General features: G+C 36.2%; 1 protein-coding gene across 3 annotated transcripts in view; it reads right to left on the bottom strand.

Annotated features, from left to right (window-relative positions):
- Positions 1–24,891, bottom strand: part of LOC105489076 (centlein) — a 514,234-nt gene that overhangs the window by 200,398 nt on the left and 288,945 nt on the right. For all 3 annotated transcript variants that reach the window (XM_071077831.1, XM_071077829.1, XM_071077830.1), the window contains exons 7-8: positions 13,209–13,367; positions 2,312–2,506 (exon numbers count right to left, since the gene is read on the bottom strand). In XM_071077831.1, coding sequence (XP_070933932.1) covers positions 2,312–2,506; positions 13,209–13,367 — 354 coding nt within the window. The remainder of the gene's footprint in view (positions 1–2,311; positions 2,507–13,208; positions 13,368–24,891) is intronic.

The following is a 24,891-nucleotide window of genomic DNA, read 5'->3' as shown; positions in this document are numbered from 1 at the left end:
AGATTTCTTAAATGAAATACCAAACCAATAACTATAAATGATTAATTTGCCTAAATTAAAATTAAGAAGTGGCTGGGCACGATGGCTCACGCCTGTAATCCCAGCACTTTGGAAGGCCACAGCGAGTGGATTACCTGAAGTCAGGAGTTCAAGACCAGTCTGACCAACATGGTGAAACCAAGTCTATACTAAAAATTCAAAATATTAGCCAGGTGTGGTGGCAGGCGCCTATAAGCCCAGCTACTTGGGAGGCTGAGACAAGAGAATTGCTTGAACCCAGGAGGTGGAGGTTCCAATGAGCCAAGATCACACCATTTACTCCAGCCTGGGCAACAAGAGCAAAACTCTGTCTCAAAAAAAAAAAAAAAAAGAAGTAATTTAATTTCTGTTCATCAAACGACACCTTGAAGAAAATCAAAAGAAAAGACAAGTACACAGTGAGATATCTGCCATATATTAATTTACTAGGGATTAATATTAAGAACATATAAAGAGATTTTGAAAATCAATAAGAAAAAATCCAGTAGAAGATTGAACAAAAGACATAAATAGATATTTCACAAAGAAGACACACACTGGCTAGTCAGTGATATGCACGTAAAAACCAAAATAAAATATTATTTTATACCTATTCAGTTGGCAATGAATTAAGAAGTCTGATAACACCAAGTGTTGAGTAGGACAGGAAACAACCAGATCTCTTTTATATTGTTGGTAGTAGTAAAACCGATAAAACCACTTTGAAAAACAGGTGATCAGTATTGTCTAAAAGTAACATTTTCATACTTTATAATCCAGGATTTCTACTCCTAGATATATAACTCACAAAGATGCATGAATGTGTATGTCAAGAAACACGTGTGAAAATGTCAACACTAATATTATCCATAACAACAAAAATGGAAATAACAAAAGTTCTCATCTAGAGATACATGTAAAAATAGTTATGATATACTCACATATAACAGAATATTTTTAAACAGGAAAAACAAAGAGCTATATCGAAAAACATGAATAAATCTTAGTAACATAATGATGAGTCAAAATTGCCTAACCCCATAAACGACACATTATATCATTTTTATGAATGACTAAACAATAAACTGTTTCCTCATAAATTTGTATATGATAAAACTGTTTTAAAAAAATCAAAATGATAAGAAGTTCGGTGATTACCTCTTATAAGAGAATCAAAGCACATACAAGTAGATGTAAGCCATTTGAATGATCTAGTCTTTGGATAAGTTGGTTGAACCAAGGGTGTTTATTATAATAAAGAACTAAACAAAGCCATTAAATTAAATTGTCATATGCATACAATAGTATGTCATAACACAAATTTTATCATTGATCCAATATTGTGTACCTGAAGTCCAAAAAATGCATACAATACGGTACAATCTTAAAAACTGTTGTCGTAAGGTTGAGTAATTAGCAAGACAAATGTGGTATGTTCAAAAATTACAATCCATTTCTGAATTTAATTAATACATTATAAAATTTAAAGAAAAACTATGAGTGCCTTAAAAACACTTAAATAAATTCACAGAGATTTTTTTAAAGATGTGTAGAGTTGAAAGTTGCCCTGAAGATTATCTAAAAAGGTGCCATTTAACATTTTCTATATGCTAAGCTCTGCACTTTACTGGCACTATGTCATTAAACTTCATAAAAATCTATGACATAGATACTATTAATGTCAACATTTTGTTTATGAGAAAGTTTTGAATAAAAGGGCTAAGAAATGTGTTTAAGTTCACAAAGCTCACAGAGCTATAATTAATCTCAGGCTTATTTGAAACCAGATCCTACATATTTATCTATACATTTATACTACCTTCATTTACCAAAGGAAATAGTAAGAAAGGTTATATGGCCTGTCCAAAATCATGTATCAAGGTAGTGACAGAATTAGGACTACTGGATATTAAGTACCGCATACCAGGCATTATGGCAAGTACTTTATGAAACTTACTGTTAGATACTCTTTCTATTCCATTAGCTCATTCAGTTAAAAAGCCTCAAAATGGGCATGACTTATTAATTTGCTTTTCAATAATGTATATCAGCCAAATGTTTCATTACGATAACTATATTTGCTAGACCACATATTTCTACATGCATTTCTATATGAATCTGTATTGTAATATTCATGCTTACAAACAGTATAAAAACAGTATAATGCAAAACTATCTGCACACTTCTTACACTTCAATAAATGCAAATATATTTAAATTTTCATGTTTTAGTCAATTGTAGGAGATTTAATTTGATATTACACTGAATAATAGTTTTAGAAAATGTCACTCACCTGTGCTGAGTAGTCTGGATCACTTTCTTGAGATAAAGGATGAGGTGCTCCCTGTGATTCCTGAAGTTTTTCTTTTAACTTAGCATTTTCTTGCTCTTTCTGTAATAGCTGATCCTGAAGATTAACAACACTTTGCCGGAGCATAGCTTCATTTGATTTTGTGGTTTCAAAACAAATATGTAACTCATTGTAAAGCTGTTTCAAAAAATATATCCAAATTATATTAATAATCAAAAAAGCTATGTGTCTGTGTGTGTGTGTGTGCGTGTATATATACGAATTGTATAAACATAGGTCTTGTCCTCAGGTTATTTTAATAGAGAGAGAAAGAAGATATAAACACAAAAAAACTAACTAAATTCTATAATAATATTTTTAATATTTAATTTAACATTTAAAATTTGATAATAATAACTAGAAAATATGTTAAAAAAAGGCGATATGTATTATTGGCCAGTGTAATATAGGAAAAGAAGGCCAAATTTCTGAGGAAGAAAATACTTTAAGCTAGCTATATTAATCATGGAGGGAATTATGACCTGAACTGAACCATGACAATATAATTGGAATTGACCAAAACCAAAAAGTCATTCTAAAGATAGAAGAAATGTGAAAAAAGTTATGTACAGTGATAGGAAAGGACAGAAAGGAGCATAAGGTATATCAGTTTAACTGGACTTAATATATACATTTGAAAGAAAACAAAATCAGTAGTATTTCATTAAGAGTTAATTAATGTTGAATTCTACATTCTTATTAAGTATAATTTAGTATCTACTGCTAGGAGGAGCAGAGGAATAGTAAGAGACAAAGTCAAGCAATAAGGCTGTAGATAGAATGTAAAGACTCTTCAATACCGGATTAAGAGGATGGACTTGTTCTGAAGGAGTTACTGAAAACCTTAAACAGTGTGAAAAAATAGAAGCAATGTTTTGAAGACTTACTGAAAACTTTAAAACCTTTTTAAGTCAAGGCAATAAGCATTCAATAAATTTAAAAGCTTATTAAAAGTATGAGATACCATGACATGTAAGTGCTATCATACAGAGAGTAATATAGGGTTAACAATGGTATGCCTCCAGTACTTGTGAACTTGCTTGGTACTGAAAATCCTAATGTATAATTGTGATTTAATGAGATATAATTCAATCTGTGGTAGTTAATTTACATACAGAATCTGTATGTATATCTGTGGCTGATACTAGAAAAGTGACCTAAGTGTGAAAATGTGTGAGTGTGTAGTGTGTGTGTGTGTGTGTGTGGTTTTAAAGGCTAACAGTAAAATCTTACAATAAGAACAAAACCCCCAAGTGTAAAATCTCAAAATTATGTAGATGCTATGATAAGTTTTTAGCTTTGCTCATTTAATTAAAGATACAGAACATCTTCCATCAGTTTGCCTTGCCTCATGGGAAGAAACTTACATACATAAGATTGTAAAGCTTTAGTTCATCTAGAAACCTAGGATTTGTGTACATTTCTGTATGCATGTTATACCTCTGTTTTTTAAATTTAAGATTTAAAAAGGCTTGTAAAAACCTTTCATTAATACATCTCCTGAAACATAATTTGTCACAAAAATAAGACCCTCCAAATTTCCACTCCACTGGCATATAATTAGCTCAATATATCTTTTATCTTTTATTTTTTTAAAAATGTATCTCTGGCTGGGCATGGTGGCTCATGCCTGTAATCCCAGCACTTTGGGAGGTCAAGGCAGGCGGGTCACCTGAGCTTAGGACTTCGAGACCAGCCTGGGCAATATGACGAATCCCCGTCTCTACCAAAAATACAAAAAATTACCCGGGCGTGGTAGCATGCACCTGTATTCCCAGCTACTTGGAAAGCTAAGGTGGGAGGATCACTTGAGCCCAGGAGGTCGAGGCTTCAGTGAGCCAAGATTGTGCCACTGCACTCCAGTCTGGGTGACGTGGGGAGACACTGTCTTTAAAAAAATAAAATTATCTATCTATATTATTGTGGAGATATTTAAAATAATCCACTTCAATTTATAGCCAAAGTCTAGGCAATTTTTTAAAAGAACAGTGTTGCCTATATGATTTATAAAAAAATTTAGAACATCAATTGATATTTTCCCTTCCCATTACCTTTATACCAAGGAGCATGTCCAATGTCCTTTCCACAGCTAATACCATCAGATATTCTAGGAGGGAAGAAAGAGTAGGAACCTGCCAGCTTTCAGGGACAATGAAGAGTTCAGAGTGCCTACTTGTACTGTGCTGCTGCTCTCATGACTAGGTTCAGTGTAGAAAAGAAAAAAGCAAACCCTGGACACAAAAGCTAACCTGGCTAGGGAGAGATGAAGCTATGATGAGTGAGGGTCTTCTCTTCACTGCACAGTCACTTTTTCAATGAAAATTTAACCACTTCGTAATCTCAGGTGCTTTGTTTACACTAACCAATATTTATCCCATCAGTACAAATTAATCCCTCTGAGGTAAATAATAGAAAATATTATTAAAGAATTCACATATTTCAAAAATTTGAGAATCTCATGGACACTGGTAAGTGCTGACAAAGAAAACTACATACCTTCCGTCCTAATGACCAAGGTACAGGCATGATGCTAGGGTATGGTCAGGATTGAGGACCAATTTACTGGCCTCTAGTGCCAAATTTGTGGTATACCTTACTCTTGGGTGCCACATCTTGGTACCTTCTTCCACAAATATAAGGCTCTAGGCCGATTCATTCATGGAAGAAGGCTCTATCTTAATTTATCTCCTCTCGTCTAACTACTGCCTTGCTTCATAAAATAGAGGACTGGCCAAGCACGTTGGCTCATGCCTATAATCCCAGCACTTTGGGGGACTGAGGCCGGCAGATCACCTGATGTCGGGAGTTCAAGACCAGCCTAACCAACACGGAGAAACCCTGTGTCTACCAAAAATACAAAATTAGCCAGGCATGGTGGTGCATGCCTGTAATCCCAGCTACTCAGGAGGCTGAGGCAGGAGAATTGCTTGAACCCAGGAGGCAGAGGTTGCAGTGAGCTGAGATCGCGCCATTGCATTCTGGCCTGGGCGACAGAGACTCAAACTCAAAAAAAAAAATAAAATAGACGACTAATAGCACTCTTCTTGTGTTCTCTACTTTGCTCTCTCTGACATGCAGTTTAAGCAGGTGCATTCCTATTCAGAAGTTGCCTTGACTTGATGTGATATGACTAGGTGGGTAAGACTACACTGGTACAAACTCTGTCTTGCACTGAATATCCATCCTTCCAAGCAGCGGGTGAAAAAGAACTGAGAAAGCCCAGAACAAATTAGATCAGCTTTGCTCTAGGTTTTGGAACAAACTCTTATCTTATTCCTTAGCTTACTCCAAACATACATCTCCTACTTGCCTGTTTTCTTTATTGGCTGACTGGATTTCACGTATTTAATAGTAATGAGATCACTCAGTTGTCAACTTAGAGTACAGGAAGCAAAGATAGTCCTCCAGCCATTTTTAACTCTAGGCCTCAGTCCAGCAGTAAACTTCATTAAAACAGCCTTCAACAAGGTTAAATCTAGCTTTATTTCTAAAGTGTTTTTTGGTGACAAGACCTCAGGGTAATAAAATGTTTATTTCTCTAGGAGATCCTGCAAGAAGGCAAAAGCTTAGGATGTTCCAGTGCCCTGGGTAGATTCCATCTTATTCTCATTCCATTAGTAAGAGTAGAGTAAAAAAACACAAAAACAAAAACAAAAAAACACACAAAAAAACAAAACAGTGCTCAAGTGAGTAAATTAGGCAATATGATAAATTCATTCATCTGCATTGCTTTAGGCATACTGAGTTATATTCTTCCCTATTAGCAAGAAGAGTCCTACAACAGTTTTCAGAGAGGCTCTTTTCTCTATAATTTATTTCCTCTAATAATCCAAAAAGTTCAAATGGATCAGAATTTTTTTGTAAGATTCTGGCCTATAAAAATGTAATCATGTATTACATTATATGCTTTAGAAGTATCAATCATTATAATTCATAAGCAATATATTATCCTTACTATTCTTCATGCTATTTTCTATTGAAGACATTAAAGTGAAAAAGGTTAAAAGGATCTCCAGGGGACAGAAAGCAAGTTAGAAATAAGACCTTATACTCCAACTCTTTTAATTTTCAGGGGCCTAGACTGAAGAGCCCCTTTTCAAATATTTTATTAGTGTTAAAGAAGTAAATGATATCTTATGTATCTTAACAATTTTGAAAATGTATATGTTCTGTTACCCAATGATACTAATTTAAGAATTGAAATCATCCAAATCTAGTAAACATACTACAGCATTCCCTCAGTATCCACAAGATTGTTTCCAGGACCCAACTGGATAACAAAAATCTGCAAATGCACAAGTGCCTTATATAAAATGGCATGGTATTTGCTTATAACCTATGTACATCCTCCTGTATACTTTAAACCATCTCTGGATTACTTATAAGATGGAATTTTCCCAGTGGTTACAATGTAAACACTATGTAAACAGTTACTATACTCTTTTTGTATTAATTTTTATTGTTGTACTGCTATTTTTTATTTTTTTCCCAAATATTTTCGATTCATGGTTGAATCCGTGAATGGGGATATGCCCTGTGGATACAGAGTACCAACTGTATTTGCAACACTGACTGAAACAATAAATTCTTCAAGTGAAAACTGTACTATTTATAGCCAAAAATGAGAACACTAATTTAACATGTAATTTCATATGCTAACTCCTTATTTTCCCTCTTTGTTAAGTTTGAGTAATATTGTCACTAAATAGAACAAAAAGTTATAAAATACATGTTAGTACCCCAACCATGTTTGATGGTCTAGAAATCATAAATGCTGATATAATTCCCTATCAATATTTAAATCATACACATATATAAATGATGTGCAGACATACAAAAATATTAAAAATTATATGAATGGCTACATGCTCAGAGGAAGAGAACACATTAGATTACTTTTATTTATCTTGGTAGGTGTTTTCTCCTGGAAAACTCTTCCACACTAAATGTTTGGTAGACTTGTGTATGACACTGATGATTCGTTATGGAGAGCTCTGGGACAATATGACTCACCTCTGTGCTCAAAACCTTTTTCAATTTTCTTTCTTTACCTTTGTCTCCCCTCCTCAATTCCCACATCCTACCACTTGGGACAATTGTTTTTATCTTTTCAAATAATTAAACAGGTATTATGATACAAATCTACTTAATAAATGAGAGAAAGAATGGGGAATGGAAGGGCAAGGAAAAGGGGTGAAGAATTGAGAGAAAGAGAACAGAGGAAACAAACTTCATTAGAAACAGTAAACTAAGATCTGATTCTTAAAGAAGTTTAATATGAATTGAAGACAAATTGTTAGTGTAATATTTTTAATTCAGCTCATCTAAGTTTTAGAGCTAAATCCCAATTATGATTCAAAAATATTAAAATGAATCTATGTGAAAATATGTTTGAAATTTTGAGTAAATAATTTCATCTCATTATCGCAAGGATCATTATTCAAATTGAAAAACAATCTAAAAATATGTGTAGACAAGGAATAAAGACAATACATATAATGCTCCAGAATAAAAATGAATAATCTGATATAAATGAATACTAAAGTCTGAACAATAGCACACCTGACAAATAAGGCAATGTCATCATTCCCAAATTTTAAAATCCTGCACTACACAACTAGTACATTTTTGAAGAGAAAAAATAGCGTTAGTAAAAAATCTTCAGAAGCTCAAAAAGTTAAAGTGTGAGGTAATAGCAAGATAAAAGAAACCAAATGTATACAATCAGGAGGAACAGTGGCTAGAGAATAATGATGGAAGCCCTTTTCAAAGAGAAAGGTAACTGCTATACTCTGGTCACCAAAAAAAATGCAATGAAATCTTTTGAATAACATTTAACTTAGATATCAGAACAAATATTCCAACATTAGAAATTATTAGGTGTTGAAAAAATTTGGATGAGAATGCATAATGCAAGTTTGTAGAATCTGTTTACCGAGGCTTTTAAGGATAAGATCTCATCTTTCCATTTACAACTGAACTATACTGTGGGCTTTATAATGAAGTTTAAGAATTGCATTCTGGACCCAAGATTACCTAGATCTGAATTCTACAAGTGTAGCTGTTTGACTTTGGACAACACTCTAAGCTTAAGTTACCTGATCTATAAAACAGGGATAAAAATAACAATACCACATCAGGTTGGTGCGAGGCTTAAAACAATAAGGCAAAAGCCTTATTGCCAGTGCCTGATACACAATAAGCTAAACCATATTAACTATTATTATTATATGGTTACTAGGAGCAACTTACATTTTTATCTCGATTTATATAATATGTTTCTAAAATAATTTGTGTAAATGGAAACTCAGATTCTCCCTGGCTTATAGTACAAATTTACATTCTGTCTTTATAAGTGTGATCTAACTGGAAGGACTTCTCACTCGTATTTTGTTTCTCCACATTTTTCACCACTGCAGAACCATTCATCCACCCAAAGTCAAACATTAAATGGACTAGAGTAATATTTAAATTAAAATAGAAACATCACCATAAAGTTTTAAAATACAATTATGATTTTTAAATTGCATTATCCAAAGTGGGACATCATAGCATGCAATGTCTCAAAGTTCAGTAACTTAACATTTACTGATCATGTAGTAGGCAGGTCCCCTTAGAATCCATGACCCCCATACATACTTATCACAGGATAATTTTAAAAGGATATGTTATGTATGAACTAATTAAAAGTGAATTGGGCCAGTCGCAGTGGCTCACACCTATAATCCCAGCACTTTGGGAGGCTGAAGCAGGTGGATCACCTAAGGTAAAGAGTTCGAGACCAGCCTAGTCAACATTGTGAAACTCCGTCTCTATCGAAAAGTACAAAAATTAGCTGAGTGTGGTGGCACATGCTTGTAGTCCCAGCTGCTGGGGAGGCTGAGGTGGGGGAATTGCTTGAACCTGGGAGGTTGCAGTGAGTCGAGATTGGGCCACTGTACTCCAGCCTAGGTGACAGAGTGAGACCCTGTCAAAAAACAAACAAGCAAAAAAAGTGAATTGCACATGGTTAATATGATGTTATAGCTTCATAAAACGAAGTCTTCCCTGGGTGGGTAGGTCAGTGCGTGTGTGCGTGTGTGTGTATGTACATATGTGTAATTAATACACTCTAATGAATAGTAATAGTCTGAACTGACAAAGAAATGTTTATTGCAGCTTTATTTACAAGAGTAAACAAATAACATATATAACCAACACTAGAAAAATAAATTATATGACCGTCTAAAATAGTTATATGTTATGATTTTTTAAAATATAATGTTAAAGTGAAAAATATTAGTGTGCCTACAGATATGTTAAGATGCATTTTTAAAACTGAAATATTCAAAATGTTCACAGTATTTGCCTCTGGGAGATGGAATTATAAAATACTTTGCTTTTTAAAATAACTATATGTAGCTACCAAAACAATTGTAATGTCTACTAACTGTAGACAAAATTTATAAAGAATAAATAAATAAGGAAAATACTTTCAAATTGAGTCTAGTTGAGGATACTAATGAAAACTGTATGAACAACTACAAGCATCTAAAATAACTTCAAAATTAAAATACTACACTGGGAGGTACAATTTCAAAGTGAGTATCAAATTAAGCATCAGTGAACCCCCTACTCCCACGCTCCCCAAGGTAATGTTTGAGAAACAAAAACAAAAGAAAAATGAAATTCAATCTAGAGAAAGAAATGACAAAAAATAGACTAAACACAAGGAAAAGTAAGCCAATGATTTTAGGTTAGTACATCTCAGTTTGTTCTCTTTTATTTTTTTTTTCTGCCTCAATACTATTCACAAACACAACATACCCCCAACATTTACATCTCTCATTTTCTATAATGATTCTTGGAAGAGATAAACAGAATCCTAGAAGAAAAGTGTTTAAGGTTCCAAAATATACCCCAGATTACAATTTAGTTGACGGCAAGTTCGCCAAATAGGGGCATATAAGCTCTACTTCTGCAAATTTAGTAAAGACATACACTAGGGAATTTATGGTTTGAACTAGTTCATTTGGAAAAGTTATTAGAAATTAATTTGTCTCTTTGATATCTTATCTTCTCAGCAAAGTATTACTGGTATGATACCAACAAGGAGAGTTTTCTTTATCCTTAGTCTTGGAACTGGCCCCCAGTTATGCTCCCATATTTCCCTCTACTACTATTACAACATACATCATTCTTTTATCACTTCTGCCATTTAATGTCTGCTATCAACTAATTTTAAGCTGTAAAAGTTGTAGAATAAAGGAAGTAAAATGGTATCTATGCAGAAAACTGGGTGGGAAAGCTTTCAGCCACTGGAAGAAAGTTGAAGGTTAAATATCTGTTATATTCAAGGAACAACAACATGGTCTGTGTTGCTGGAGTGAATAAGAAGAGAAGGCAAAGATGAGATCAGAGAGATAATGTAGTCAGAACATGTAGGGTCCCACAGGTTGTAGTAAGAACTTAGGTTTTTTATTTTTAATGGTCTGGGAAACCATTGGAGAGACTTGAAGAGAGCAGTGATCTGATTTGACTCACAAAGTTTTGGCAACAATATCCTGGCACCTATGTCAAAAGGCTTAACATCAGAACAAAGAAACCTGCAAGTTATTGCAATAATTCAGGTAATACATGATAGTGGCCTCGACAGAATGGTGACAGCAAGGTGATGGGAAGTAGTCAAATTCTGCACCTGTATTGAAAACATAAAAGGCAACAGTTTTGTTTCGAACACTTTCAGTGTGAGATGCCCATTAGGTATCCAAGTGAAGAGACATTAGGTAGGCAATTAGATATACTCTTTCCTAAAGTACACCGAAGAGATCCAAGGTATATAAACAAATTTACAAATTTGGGAATCATCAGCCTATAGACACAGGTAGAGCATCCAAATCCCAAAATCTGAAATGCTCCAAAATCCTAAACATTTTTGAGCACCAGTATGATGCTCAAAGGAAATGCTCACTGGAGCATTCCAGATTTCAAATTTTCAGCTTTGGGATGCTCAGCCAGTAAATGAAATGCAAATATTCCAAAATCCCAAAAGCTCAAAATGTGAAACACTTCAGGTTTCAGGTTCCAAGCATTTCAGATAAGGGATATTCAACCTGTAGTATAATTTTGAAAGTCAAGGTGATTAGATAAAATCACTTAGGGTGTGAGTATAAACAGAAAAAAAGGGAGAGATCCTAAGAGTGAGGCCTGGGACATTTTAACACTTACAGGACATGGAGACTGGGTAGGACCAGAAAGAAATTAAAAAGGGACAGCTAGAAACTGAAGGAAGAAAACCACCCAATTATAGTACACTGGAAGCCAAGAGCGGAAAAAAAAATGTTTCAAAGAACAGAAAAAAAATATTTCAAGCAACAGAAAGTCATCAATGGGGGAAAAAGAGAAAACAATTAATTAGTATTAATAACAATTAACAAGTATTAATAAAGTATAGTGTTTCAAATCATTTTAGCAATGGAACCTGGTTTAGAAACAAAAAACACAGTGGGCAATGCCACCCCATAAAACAAAAAGGCAGCACTGCTCTAGCTGAAGTGGAGAGAATAGACTGTATCTTCCTGCTTGCTATCATCTAGGTCCTTGAGAAAACACAAAGGGAACACAAAATACACACTGAAAACCACTGTTACAAAGCATCATTTAAAAAAACATGTGTTTAAGTTTTAAAGTAATTTATTTCATGTTAATTACAGATATTGGATTTTCACAGTGATTTTTTTAGAAAAGTAAGATCAAAAGTAAAAATCCAATAATTTTAGAGGGATAATATGAACTGTATTATTTAACCTCTCTAAGCCTCACTTGCCTCAACTACTATTATTAAATGAGAATAACACTATATAAACTAAGTTATTTATATAAATAATTTAGCACACTACACAAAACATATGAAGAGCTCAGTAAAGGTTTTTTTTTTCAGACATTGTCTCACTCTGTGGCCAGGCTGGAATGCAGTGGCATGACCTTGGCTCACTGCAACCTCCGCCTCCCAGGTTCAAGTGATTCTCCTGCCTCAGCCTCCCAAGTAGCTGGAACTACAGGCATGCACCAACATGCTCAGTTAACTTTTTGTATTTTTAGTAGAAACAGGGTTTCATCATATTGGCCAGGATGTTCTCGATCTCTTGACCTTGTGATTCGCCTGCCTCGGCCTCCCAAAGTGCTGGGATTACAGGTGTGAGCTACCACGCCTGGCCAATAAAGGTATCTTTTTTTATAATTATTAGATAAAATTATTGCTGCTGAGTCAGTTACCACACCTAAATACTTGGCTAAACCTTCTCAAAAGGCTCCTTCAACAACTGTAAAGTAAAAGACTACTGAACAGAAACACACAAAATAAACAGAGAAAAATCCTGGAAAATATTGATCCTAAAGACCTCCTCAGCAATCCCCTTTGTATTTGTGAAGATTTGTCCAAAAATAATGTACAAATTTTACAATGAAGGTCTGCCTTAAGTCATAAACTAGAATCATACTTGACAAAATAATTTCTTATAAGAGCAGGCCAAGGAATTCCATTCCCCAAATCCTTTCCAGTTTTAAGACTATACTCCTAGTATGTTTCACTGCAGCTATCTGAATGCCAATTTATAAAAATAATACCTACAGAGCAAATCTCTATCTATATTTTAAGTGATTCAGCTCTAATTACCATAAAGAAAATTCACAAAATTTTAAATGTTACCAAATTGAACCATCCTTCACTTCCAAATTTTGAGGAAACATATGTAAAAGGAAGTAATAATGAAATGCTGAAATGTGAAAAAATATAAATTCTCTGTATGTGCATAAGTTCATACATAAACATTTACATTTTTATTACAGAATAAAAGCATACTTTTTGGTATGATATACTTTCAGCTGTGTGAACATCTTCCTGATTTCTCAGTACTTTTTGTGTGTCCATATTGAGAACCTGAAGCTGCTGGATCAGCTCTGCTTGCTGGGCTGTATGTGTACTGTTCTGTTTGTAAAGATTCTGCAGCTCCTGCAGTTCCTTCCTGTGCAAAGCAAGCAATAAATAGAGAAAAGTATGGATAAACATCATCTCAGTTAAATAATTGTGTTCATCCAAGGTTACAGACTGGCATCCTATTTTTCATCTATTATTTGTACTGCAAGCAAACTTATTAATAAAAGAAATAATGAAGTACTTAATATTTATCACATACACAGATAAAGTATTGATACAACGACTATGACTTTCAAAGCCAAATACATATTAATTTTCTTTTGTAGCTTGATAGTAATAAAAACCGTGGATATACATAGTACCACCTTTTATTTAAATTAAGTAAACACTTAAGTTTCAAGAATTAACAAGTGGTAAGGTCAACTATAGTTATTAGACAGTTTTGAACAAAGGGTATGTCAACCTTTCATTTTATATTATTATACAGAACTTTAAATTTATTAAAAAGAATCCCAAAGGGCAAATTTAAGTTTTCAAACCAAAGTTCCTTAAAGCACAACTGCCACTTCTAATTTGTAACCTCAGAGTCCTGGGCTGGGATTCTTGTGACTCCTCTAACTCAGCTTGAAGGAACTGATGAGGTTAAAAAAAAGTAAGAAAGTCACAAGAAAAATCTAGTCCTTCCAACCTACCCACGATAAAAGTGATAAGCAGGAGGATGGTGGTAATGACGGCACTAAGAGTCTAGGAGAACCACACCTTTGAGACAGAGGTTTCCAGATTGCTGTGGTAGTGAATCCTGTGTAATACAGATTATACAAACTGGGAATTCTTTTGTATATTTAATTTGAACAGAGAAATATTTATAAAGCACTATTACATCAAAATATACTATAAACAGTAGTCTCTTGGTATCTATGGGAGAATGGTTTCAAGACCCACTTTGAATATGAAAATTTACAGATGCTCAAGTCCCTTATATAAAATGATATAGTTTTGCATATAATCTATGCACATCCTCCCAAATACTTTAAGTCATCTCTAGATTACTTATAATACCTAATACAAAGTACATGCTATGCAAAAAATGTTATACTGTATTGTTTAGGGAATAATGACAAGAAAAAGTCTGTAGATGTTATATACATTCGGTACAGATGCAACCACTCATTCTTTTTCCCTGATATTTTCAATCTTTGACTGGTTGAATCCATGGATATGGAATCCATGGATATGAAAGGTTGATTGTACTTATATAATATTTTGAAGATTGTATTTCTTAATGGAACTTTTTTTACCTATAACTTTAAACTAGTCATTCATTCACATAAGTCTTAAAAGAAAGGAATAAGAGATAACAGAGACAGTTGTTGAACATGGATGAAAATTAGTATGGGAGCAAGGAGTTCTGCTTCTTAGAGATTTAGAACATTAATGTTCTCAAACCACAACTACCCCCCCTGCATTCATACAGATACATGGATATACACCATTTTCCTGTAACAATTCAAAAAACTGAAACATGCAGAAAATAGCAGTCAAAAACGGGGAAGGGGAGAGAAGAGAATCAATAATGGCACAACGCCTTCAGGAAATGTAATACAAGAGGAGGGGAAAAAAGACCCATAGTAATCAGGCATGATGATTATTGCCATTTTTCACTAATAACATTAGCAAAATTTATCAAAGGAAATACGCAACAGGGCAGGAGAAAATTCCATCATAGTTAAGACATGTTAGCCAGGAGGCCAAAAAAAATGTCGCATTTAGAAAGGAGACATGATGAACATAAAACAAATTATCTTTCAATATAGTGTTAAAACATAGCAAATTTATGTATATTCCTATGTTAGCAGACATCTGGTATTTCTTAATGAGAAGGCCCGAATCAGTAGCTGGTCTTCATTTAAGGATAATGTACAACAAAATATATGTATCTTTAGTCATAAGAAACACACTAGGCAGGGCGCAGTGGCTCACATCTGTAATCCCAGTACTTCAGAGGCCAAGGCAGGTGGATCGCCTGAGGTCAGGAGTTCAAGACCAGTCTGACCAACAGTGAAACCCCGTCTCTACTAAAATTACAAAAATCAGCTGGGCGTGGTAGCATGTACCTGTAGTCCCAGCTACTCAGGAGGCTGAGGCAGAGGAATCACTTGAGGCTGAGGCACAGGAATCACTTGAACCTGAGCCGAGATCACACCACTGCTCTCCAACCTGGATGACAAAGCCAGACTCCGTCAAAAAAAAAAAAAAACAAACAAAAAACAAACACACACACACACATACACTGAAGGGTAGGGAGATGCTCATACTATTATGATGCTTTGCAAATTAAAAATCAACCTGGGAAAAAGTACATTTTTCTCTACTATCTCATACTATTTTCTGGGCATGCTCTCAATAAGTGGAAATGAAGTATAATCTTATACTATGCAGATATGTTTATTTCTCTCTATCTCCCCACACCACCCTCAGAAAAGTAGAAGTGATGGTATGTACACCAATGTTGCAAATATAAAAAGCAAGCAAAGCTCACAAAACTCACACATCTGAACCAGCGGAAAGCAATGAATTTGTCTACACCTTTCCTCATTTGAAAATAAGTAAAGAAAAACAGGGTGGGCCAAGATGGTCGACTAGAAACAGCTGTGGTCGGAGGCCCCCCACCAAAAAGAACGAAAACAATGAGTGAATCCTGCACTGGCAACTGAGGTATCCAAGTTCTCTCATTGGTACTGACTAGGCAGCTGGCACAACCCACAGAGAGCAAGGAAAAGCAGGGTGGTGCAACGGCCCACCTGAGAGCCACACAGGGTAAGGGGAGCTCCTACCACCAGTCAAGGGAAATGGTGAGTGATGGAGCTACTCTGCCTGGGAAACCACATGTTTTCCATGGATCTGTGCTACCCACAGATCAGAAGATCCCCCTCGTGAGCCCATGCCACCAGGGCCTTGGGTCCCAAGTGCAGAGCTGTCCAGATTCTCGGCAGCCTCTTGGTGGCCTCTCAGCAGCCAATGAGTTGGCGACTACCTACAGCTACCAACTTCCTAGTGGATCATCACTGCGGCTGCCTGCTGCCTAAGATGCCTGAGTTCCTGGGGAGCAGGGGCAAGGGGTGACAGCCATCACTGCAGCTCCAGTCTGCCAATCTTCCCCTGCCAGTGCCAGGAAGACTACATGGTTTGGACCCAGACGGAATTCCCCACAGCACACACAGTGGCTATGGCTATGGCAGATCATGGCCAGACTGCCTCTTCAGGTGGAACCCTAACCCATCCCTCCTCACTGGGTGGGGCCTTCCTGCAGGAATTTTGGCAACTGCAGCCAGGGGTTTAGGGACAGAACTCTGATGTCCCTGGGACTGAGCCTCTAGTGGGAGAGGTGGCCACAGTCTTCACAGATTAGCAGACTTAGACTTTCCCCCTGCTAGCTCGGAGGAATCCGGGCAGTCCAGATGAGTGGGATTCCCCACAGCACAGCACACCTGCTCTGCCAAGGGGCAGCCAGAATGCTTCATTAAGCACGTCCCAGATCCCCTGCCTCCAGACTGGGTGAGATTCCCAATAGGGGTTGCCAGACACCTTAAACAGGAGCATTCCTGTTGGCATCAGGTTGGTGCCCCTCTGGGACAAAGATCCCAGCCAGAGGAAGGAGCAGGCAGCCATCTTTGCTATTCTGCATCTTCCACTGGTGATACCTCCAGGTGCAGAAGGGACCCAAGTGAATAGGTTCTGGAATGACCCCCAGCAAACCACAGAAGCCCTATGGAAGAGGGGCCTGACTGTTAAAAGAAAAACAAACAAACAGAAAGCAACAATAACACCATCCAACAAAAAGGTCCTTGCAAACTGAAAGATCAAAGCTAGATAAACTCACAAAGATGAGAAAGAATCAATGAAAAAACAATGAAAACTCAAAAAGTCAAAATGCCTCTTCTCCATATGATCATAATACCTCTCCAGGAAATGCACAGAACTGGGCAGAGGCAGAGATGGATGAACTGACACAAGTAGGCCTCAGAAGGTGGGTACTAATGAACTTAGAGAGCTAAAGGAGCATGTTCTAACCCAATACAAAGAAGCTAAGAACCATGATAAAACATTACAGGAGCTGTTAACCAGAAAAATCGGTTTGAAAAGAACATAAATAACCTAAGGGAGTTGAAAAACACAACCTGAGAACATCACAATGCAACAAGTATCAACAGCCAAGCTGACCAAGCAGAGGAAAGAATTTCAGAACTTAAAGACTATCTTGCTGAAATAAGACAGGCAGACAAGATGAGAGAAAAAAGAATGAAAAGAAACAAACAAAACCTCCATGAACTTTGGGATTATGTAGAAATACCGAACCTATAACTGACTGGGCTACCTGAAAGAGATGGGGAGAATAGAACCAAGGTGGAAAACATACTTCACGATATCATCTAGGAGAACTTCCCTAACCTGACAGGCAAATATTCAAATTCACGAAATCCAAAGAACCCCAGTAAGATACTCCATGAGATGATCAGCCCTAAGACACATAATCATCAAATTCACCAAGGTCAAAATGAAGGGAAAAAAATGTTAACAGCAGCCAGAGAGAAAGGTGAGGTCACCTACAAAGGGAAACCCATTAGACTAACAGCAAACTTCTCAGCAGAAACCCTACATGCGAGAAGAGATTGGGGGCCAATATTCAACATTCTTAAAGAAAAGGATTTCCAACCCAGAATTTCATATCCAGCCAAACTAAGCTTCATAAGCTAAGGAAAAATAAAATCCTTTTCAGACAAGCAACTGCTGAGGGAATTAGTCACCACCAGGCATACCTCGCAAGAGCTCCTGAAGGAAGCACTAAATATCAAAAGGAAAAACCACTACTAGCCACTGCAAAAACACACTGAAGTACAAAGACCAATGACACTAAAAAGCAACTACATCACTAAGTCTGATAAATAACCAGCTACCATCATAACAGGATCAAATTCACAGATAACAATATTAACCTTAAATGTAAATGGGCTAAATGCCCCCAATTAAAAGACACAGAATGGCAAGCTGGATAGAGTCAAGACACATCAGTGTGCTGGATTTAAGAGACCCATCTCACATGCAAAGACACACATAGGCTCAAAATAAAGGAATGGAGGAAAATATACCAAGCAAATGGAAAGCAGAAAAAAGCAAGATCTGCAATCCTAGTTTCTGACAAAACAGAGTTTAAACCAACAGAGATCAGAAAAGACAAAGGGGGCATTACGTAATGGTAAAGGGTTCAATTCAATGAGAAGAGCTAACTATCCTAAATATATATGCACCTAATACAGGAGCACCCAGATTTATAAAACAAGCTCTTAGAGACCTACAAAGACACTTAGACTCCCACACAATAATAGTGGGAGACTTATCACCCCACTGTCATTATTAGACAGATCATCAAGACGAAATTAATAAGGATACTTGGGACGTGAACTCAGCTCTGGATCAAGTGGACCTGATAAATATCTACAGAACTCTCTACCCAAAAACAACAGAATATATATTCTTCTTGGCGACACACAGCACTTACTGTAAAATCGATCACGTACTTGTAAGTAAAACACTCCTCAGCAAATACAAAAGAACTGAAATCATAACAGGCTCTCAGAAAACAGCACAATCAAATTATAACTCAAGATAAAGAAACCCACTGAAAACACAAAACTACATGGAAAATGAACAACCTGCTCCTGAATGACTCCTGGGTAAATAATGAAATTAAGGCAGAAATCAAGAAGTTCTTTGAAACCAATGAGAACAAAGAGACAACACACAGAGTCTCTGGGATGCAGCTACAGCAGTGTTAAGAGGGAAATTTAATAACTGGGAGGTGGAGGTTGTAGTGAACCAAGGTCATGCCATTGCACTCCATCCTGGGCAACAAGAGCAAAACTCTGTCTCAAACAAAAACAATCAAACAAAATCCTCAATAAAATACTGGCAAACTGAATACAGCAGCACATTCATAAAGCTTATCCACTACGATCAAGTCAGCTTCATCCCCAGAATGCAAGGCTGGTTCAACATACACAAATCAATAAATCTAATTCATCACATAAACAGAACTAAAGACAAAAAAACACGATTATCTCAACAGACACAGAAAAGGCCTTCGATAAAATTCAACATCCCTTCATGTTAAAAACTCTCAATAAACTAGGTATTGACTGAACATACCTAAAAATAATAAGAGCCATTTATGACAAACCCACAGCCAATATCATACTGAATGGGCAAAAGCTGGAAGCATTTCCCTTGAAAACTGGCACAAGACAAGGTTGCCCTCTCTCACCACTTCTATTGAACATAGTATTGGAAGTTCTGGCCACGGCAGTCAGGCAAGACAAAAAAACAAAAGGTATTCAAACGGGAAGAGAGGAAGTCAAACTGTCTCTGTCTGCAGATGACATGATTCTATATCTAGAAAACGCCATTGTGACAGACCAAAAGTTTTCTAAATTGATATGCAACTTCAGCAAAGTCTCAGGATACAAAATGAATTGCAAAAATCACAACCATTCCCAAACACCAACAATAGACAAGCAGAAAGCCCAATCATGAATGAACTCCCATTCACAAATGCTACAAAAAGAATAAAATGCCTAGGAATACAGCTAACAAGGGAAGTGAAGGAGTGAAGGACCTCTTCAAGGAGAACTACAAACCACTGCTCAAGGAAATAAGAGAGGGCAAAAACAAATGAAAAAACATTCCATCATGGATAGAAAGAATCAATATCATGAAAATGGCCATACTGCCCAAAGTAATTTATAGATTCAATGCTATTCCCATTAAACTACCATTAACATTCTTCACAGTTTTAGAAAAAACTACATTAAAATTCATATGGAACCAAAAAGGAGCCGGTATAGCCAAGACAATCCTAAGCAAAAAGAACAAAGCCAGCGGCATCACACCACCCAACTTTAAACGATACTACAGGGCAACAGTAAGCAAAACAACCTGGTACTGGTACAAAAATAGACACATGGACCAAAAGAACAGAATAGAGATCTCAGAAATAAGACCGCAAATCTACAACCATCTGATCTTTGACAAACCTGACAAAAACAAGCAATGGGAAAAGGATCCCCTATTTAATAAATGCTGCTGGGAAAGCTGGCTAGCCATAAGCAGAAAACTGAAACTGGACCCCATCCTTACACCTTATACAAAAATTAATTCAAGATAGGTTAAAGACTCATTAAATGTAAAACCCAAAAGTATAAAAATCCTAGAAGGAAATCTCATCCAACCATTCAGGATATAGGCACAGGCAAAGATTTCATGACAAAAACATCAAAAGCAATTGTAACAAAAGCAAAAATGGACAAATGCTATCTAACTAAACTAAAGAGCTTCTGCACAGCAAAAGAAACTAGCATCAAGTGAACAGGCAACCTACATAATGGGAGAAAATTTCTGCAATCCATCCATCTGACAAAGGGCTAATATCCAGAATCTACAAGGAACTTAAACAAATTTACCAGAAAAAAACAAACAACCCCATTAAAAAGTGGGCAAAGGACATGAATAGACACTTCTCAAAAGAAGACATTTATGATGCCAACAAACATGAAAAAAAGCTCAACATCACTGATCATTAGAGAAATGCAAATCAAAACCACAATAAGATACCATCACACACCAGTGAGAATAGATATTATTAAGAAGTCAGCCAGGCACGGTGTCTCACTCCTGTAATCCCAGTACTTCAGGGGGCCGAGGTAGGTGGATCACAAAGTCAAGAGATCGAGACCATCCTGGCCAACATGGTGAAACCCCATCTCTACTAAAAATACAAAAACTAGCTGGGCATGGTGGCACACACCTGTAGTCCCAGCTACTCAGGAGACTGAGACATATGAATTGCTTGAACTGGGAAGGCATAAGTTGCAGTGAGCCGAGATCGCTCCACTGCACTCCAGCCTGGTGACAGAGCGAGACTCCATCTCCAAAAAAAAAAAAAAAAAAAAAAAAAGGTCGAGGAACAACAGATTCTAGTGAGGCTGTGGAGAAACAGGAACGCTTTTACACTGCTGGTGGGAATGTATATTAGTGCAACCATTGTGGAAGACAGTGCGGCGATTCCTCAAAGACCTAGAACCAGAAACACCATTTGACCCAGCAATCCCATTACTGGGTATATACCAAAAAGAATATAAATCATTCTATTATAAAGATACATACACGTGTTATGTTCACTGCAGCACTATTCACAATAGCAAAGACATCAAATCAACCCAAATGCCATCAAAGACAGACTGGATAGAGAAAATGTGGTACATATACAACATGGAATATGATGCAGCCATAAAAAGCAACGAGATCATGTCCTTTGCAGGGACATAGATGGAGCTGGAAGCCATTATCGCCAGCAAACTAACACAGGAACACAGATCTAAACACTGCATGTAGTGGGAGCTGACCAATGAGAATACATGGATATAGATAGAGGAAAAATACACACTGGGGCCTGTCAGTGGGGAGGGTGGTGTGTGTGGGGAGGGAGAGCATCAGGATAAACAGCTAACATATGTGGGGCTTAATACCTAGGTGATAAGATTGATAGGTGCTGCAAACCACCATGGCACGTATTTACTATGTAACAAACCTGCACATGTATCCTAGAACTTGAAACAAAATTAAATTTTTTAAAAAAAGAAAAACAGGACATCTAAAGGGATAGGGGGAATAAAATTAAGAAAAATGAAATGTAATTGTGCATACTCAGAGGAAGAATATACTTCTCAGTAGGAGTAACATAAGAACTTAGAAGAAGAGTGAAGTACAAAAAGTAAGCCATCATTCCCCTGTGAAATACCAATAGAAAGCCAAGATGTAAGGACATCTCTGTGAGGGCAGGAACTTTCTTGTTCACTGCTATAAACAGAGCACCTAGGACAGTTCCTGTCTCTTATTAAGTATTTGTTGTTGTATGGGACACATACATCTTTTGAGATTCAACCTCAGCTAGCTACTAGAATTTTGAGTCCATTTTTCTGCCTCAGCCTACTAATAGATACATCAGCCTACCAAATATATACAGTTCATATGACTCCATCACGGGAGGATAACGAGCTGCATGCCTACAGTCTTTTTCTCCGTTTACCATTTCCAGACTGGGATAAACAATGCTACTATACAGGGGTAGTATGAGCAACAAACCGGAAGACAAAACACAAAAGGAAACCAGAGAGATAAATTATCTTCTTCCATCTGATGGCTTGCTCTACGGCATGGTTTCTCAGTTCTTGAGTGGCTAAGTCAGTGACTTGATGTCTTCATGGTTTATCATGAAGCAATGGCCAGAACAACAATGCATTACCCCAAATTACTTTTTATCCTTCCCTGCCTCAGATTCTTGTTCTTTTGCCCACTCTGTACTGGAAGTGAATCTCCCAAGTAATCAGTATGTAATCCCTGACTCAGGCTCTGTGAAAACAGTTGTTGAATGAATGAAATGAAAAAGATAAAAAAGAATTGATACAAAGAAAACAAAATGCCATCACAGCTTTAAATCCATAATGAGAGTAGTTACAAGCAAAATCAAAGTTATGAAACATAAAATTGTTACGTTCAAACTTGAGAAGCTCCTCTAGATACAGATGAAAGAGGATTAAGGAAAATCTAGGTTAGCTGAAAGAGAAGATGCTGACAACCAACAATACTTCTTCCCATCTCATGAAGGATATTAAGTTGTGTAGAATATTATTGTACTGCTGAAATATAAACCTAACAATCTTTCATTTACCAGTGATTGTTTTAGCCCATTTTTGTTAGTTACAACAGAAACCCTAAAACTGGATAATTTACAAAGAAAAATGAATTTATTTCTTACAGTTATTCTTACAGAAGTCCAAGGTTGAAGGGTTCCATCTGCTGAGAGCCTTCTTCCTCGTGGGGACTCTATGCAGAGTCCTGAGGCAGTGCCAGACATCATATGGCGAAGAGGCTGAGCATACTAACTCAGGTCTCTCTTCCTCTTATAAGGCCAACAGTCGCATTCCCATAATAACCCATTAATACCTAAGTGGATTAATTCATTCATGAGAATGGATTAATTCATTCATGAGGGCAGAGCCCTCATGACCCAATGGCCTCTTAAAGTCCCAATGTTCGAATTCTGCCACACTGAGGATTAAATTTGAACATTAACTTTGGATGGGACAAATATTCAAACCATATCAGTGATGCTGTAAGTAGGCCATGTGATTAAATTAGGAATATCCCTTTAAAGACCAGGTTTGATAGGAAACACTAACAGAGGGTTTTGAAGAGCTTCTCTACATATTCTGCAATAAAAAAAAAAAAAAAAAAAAAACCTGATACCTTCCAAAAACAAAGATCTATGGCTTGTTCACATTACATTTGCTTTTCTCTATTCTAAGACCCAAACTGGAGCATCAGACTGTAGTGGAAATAGGCTATTCTCCTGGAAAAAGGTGAAAAGCAAAGGCAAATCAAACAATGGCTCCTTTAAAGCATTTGCAAAGACTCTCATTTCACTGGCCAAAATAAGTCACATGACTAAATTGGATGCCAACAGGGGCAGAAAGCATATGGTAGCAATAGGGAAAGCCCTGGTAAAAACGGGCCCATGAGATGAATCAAAACAAACAGTATTGAATGAACAAATCAAGAGTAAAAAGTTTAGTGATGAACACTGAAGTACTATATAGAATTATGCCTAAACATCTGTGTTCACTGTGGTTATACAAGAGGAGATAAATGCTATAATTCTTAAGATACAAATTGGAGGGAGTCAAAATGGTTGAATTTATGTGCTCATTTCCAGAGTATGTAGAGCAGAGTGCCAAAATCAACTAGAGATGAAATGTAGTTTAAAAAAAAATCATGAATCTCCAAGGTTTTTCATATCAGTTTGTTCTTAGTTTTAGAAAGATAGTGTTCCTTATAGAGAAAAACTAATTATCTAAGATGTAATAATCTCCTCAAGTTCACAGAGAGCCTTATTGTTTCATTATATGAAAAAAAAACTAAAATTATTAGTTATCAAAAGAGCATGTGCAATATAGTCCCTTTTATTTAAAAATGTCTGTCTACTCAATCTTCAATTTATAAATAGGGACTGAGAAAAATCTAGAACAATGATCACAAAATTTTATGGCTATTATTTCTCTAGGGATACATTTTTAGTGTAATTGTTTTCTTTTACCTTCCTTATACTTTTCTGTACTGCATGTATTTATTTTTATATAATTCACGTTTATCATTTGTACCAAAATAACTATAGCACAATTCATAGTAAAAATAAAACAACTAATTTTTATCCACCAAAACAACTGCACAGTAAAACTATATGCAATAAAAGAAAAATCATTTGAAAACTATATGGGAAGGGAAAATTACATTTAAAATAGTAACAAGAAACAAGAAAGAGCTAGGAATAAATTTAATGAGAAATGTTCAAAACCTGTATGAGGAAAGACACAGAGGTAGACTGAAACAAATGAAATGACACACCACACTCTGGGACAAGAAGACTGAACACCATAAAGATGTCAATTCTCCTTAGATTATTGTAAATTTTATGTGCTAATAATATGCCAAGAAAAAA

The sequence above is a fragment of the Macaca nemestrina genome, chromosome 14 (assembly GCF_043159975.1).
Source record: "Macaca nemestrina isolate mMacNem1 chromosome 14, mMacNem.hap1, whole genome shotgun sequence".
In the NCBI taxonomy this organism is placed as follows: domain Eukaryota; kingdom Metazoa; phylum Chordata; class Mammalia; order Primates; family Cercopithecidae; genus Macaca; species Macaca nemestrina.
Note: the sequence above shows the minus strand (reverse complement) of the source record. Positions and strands in the feature narration are given on the sequence as shown.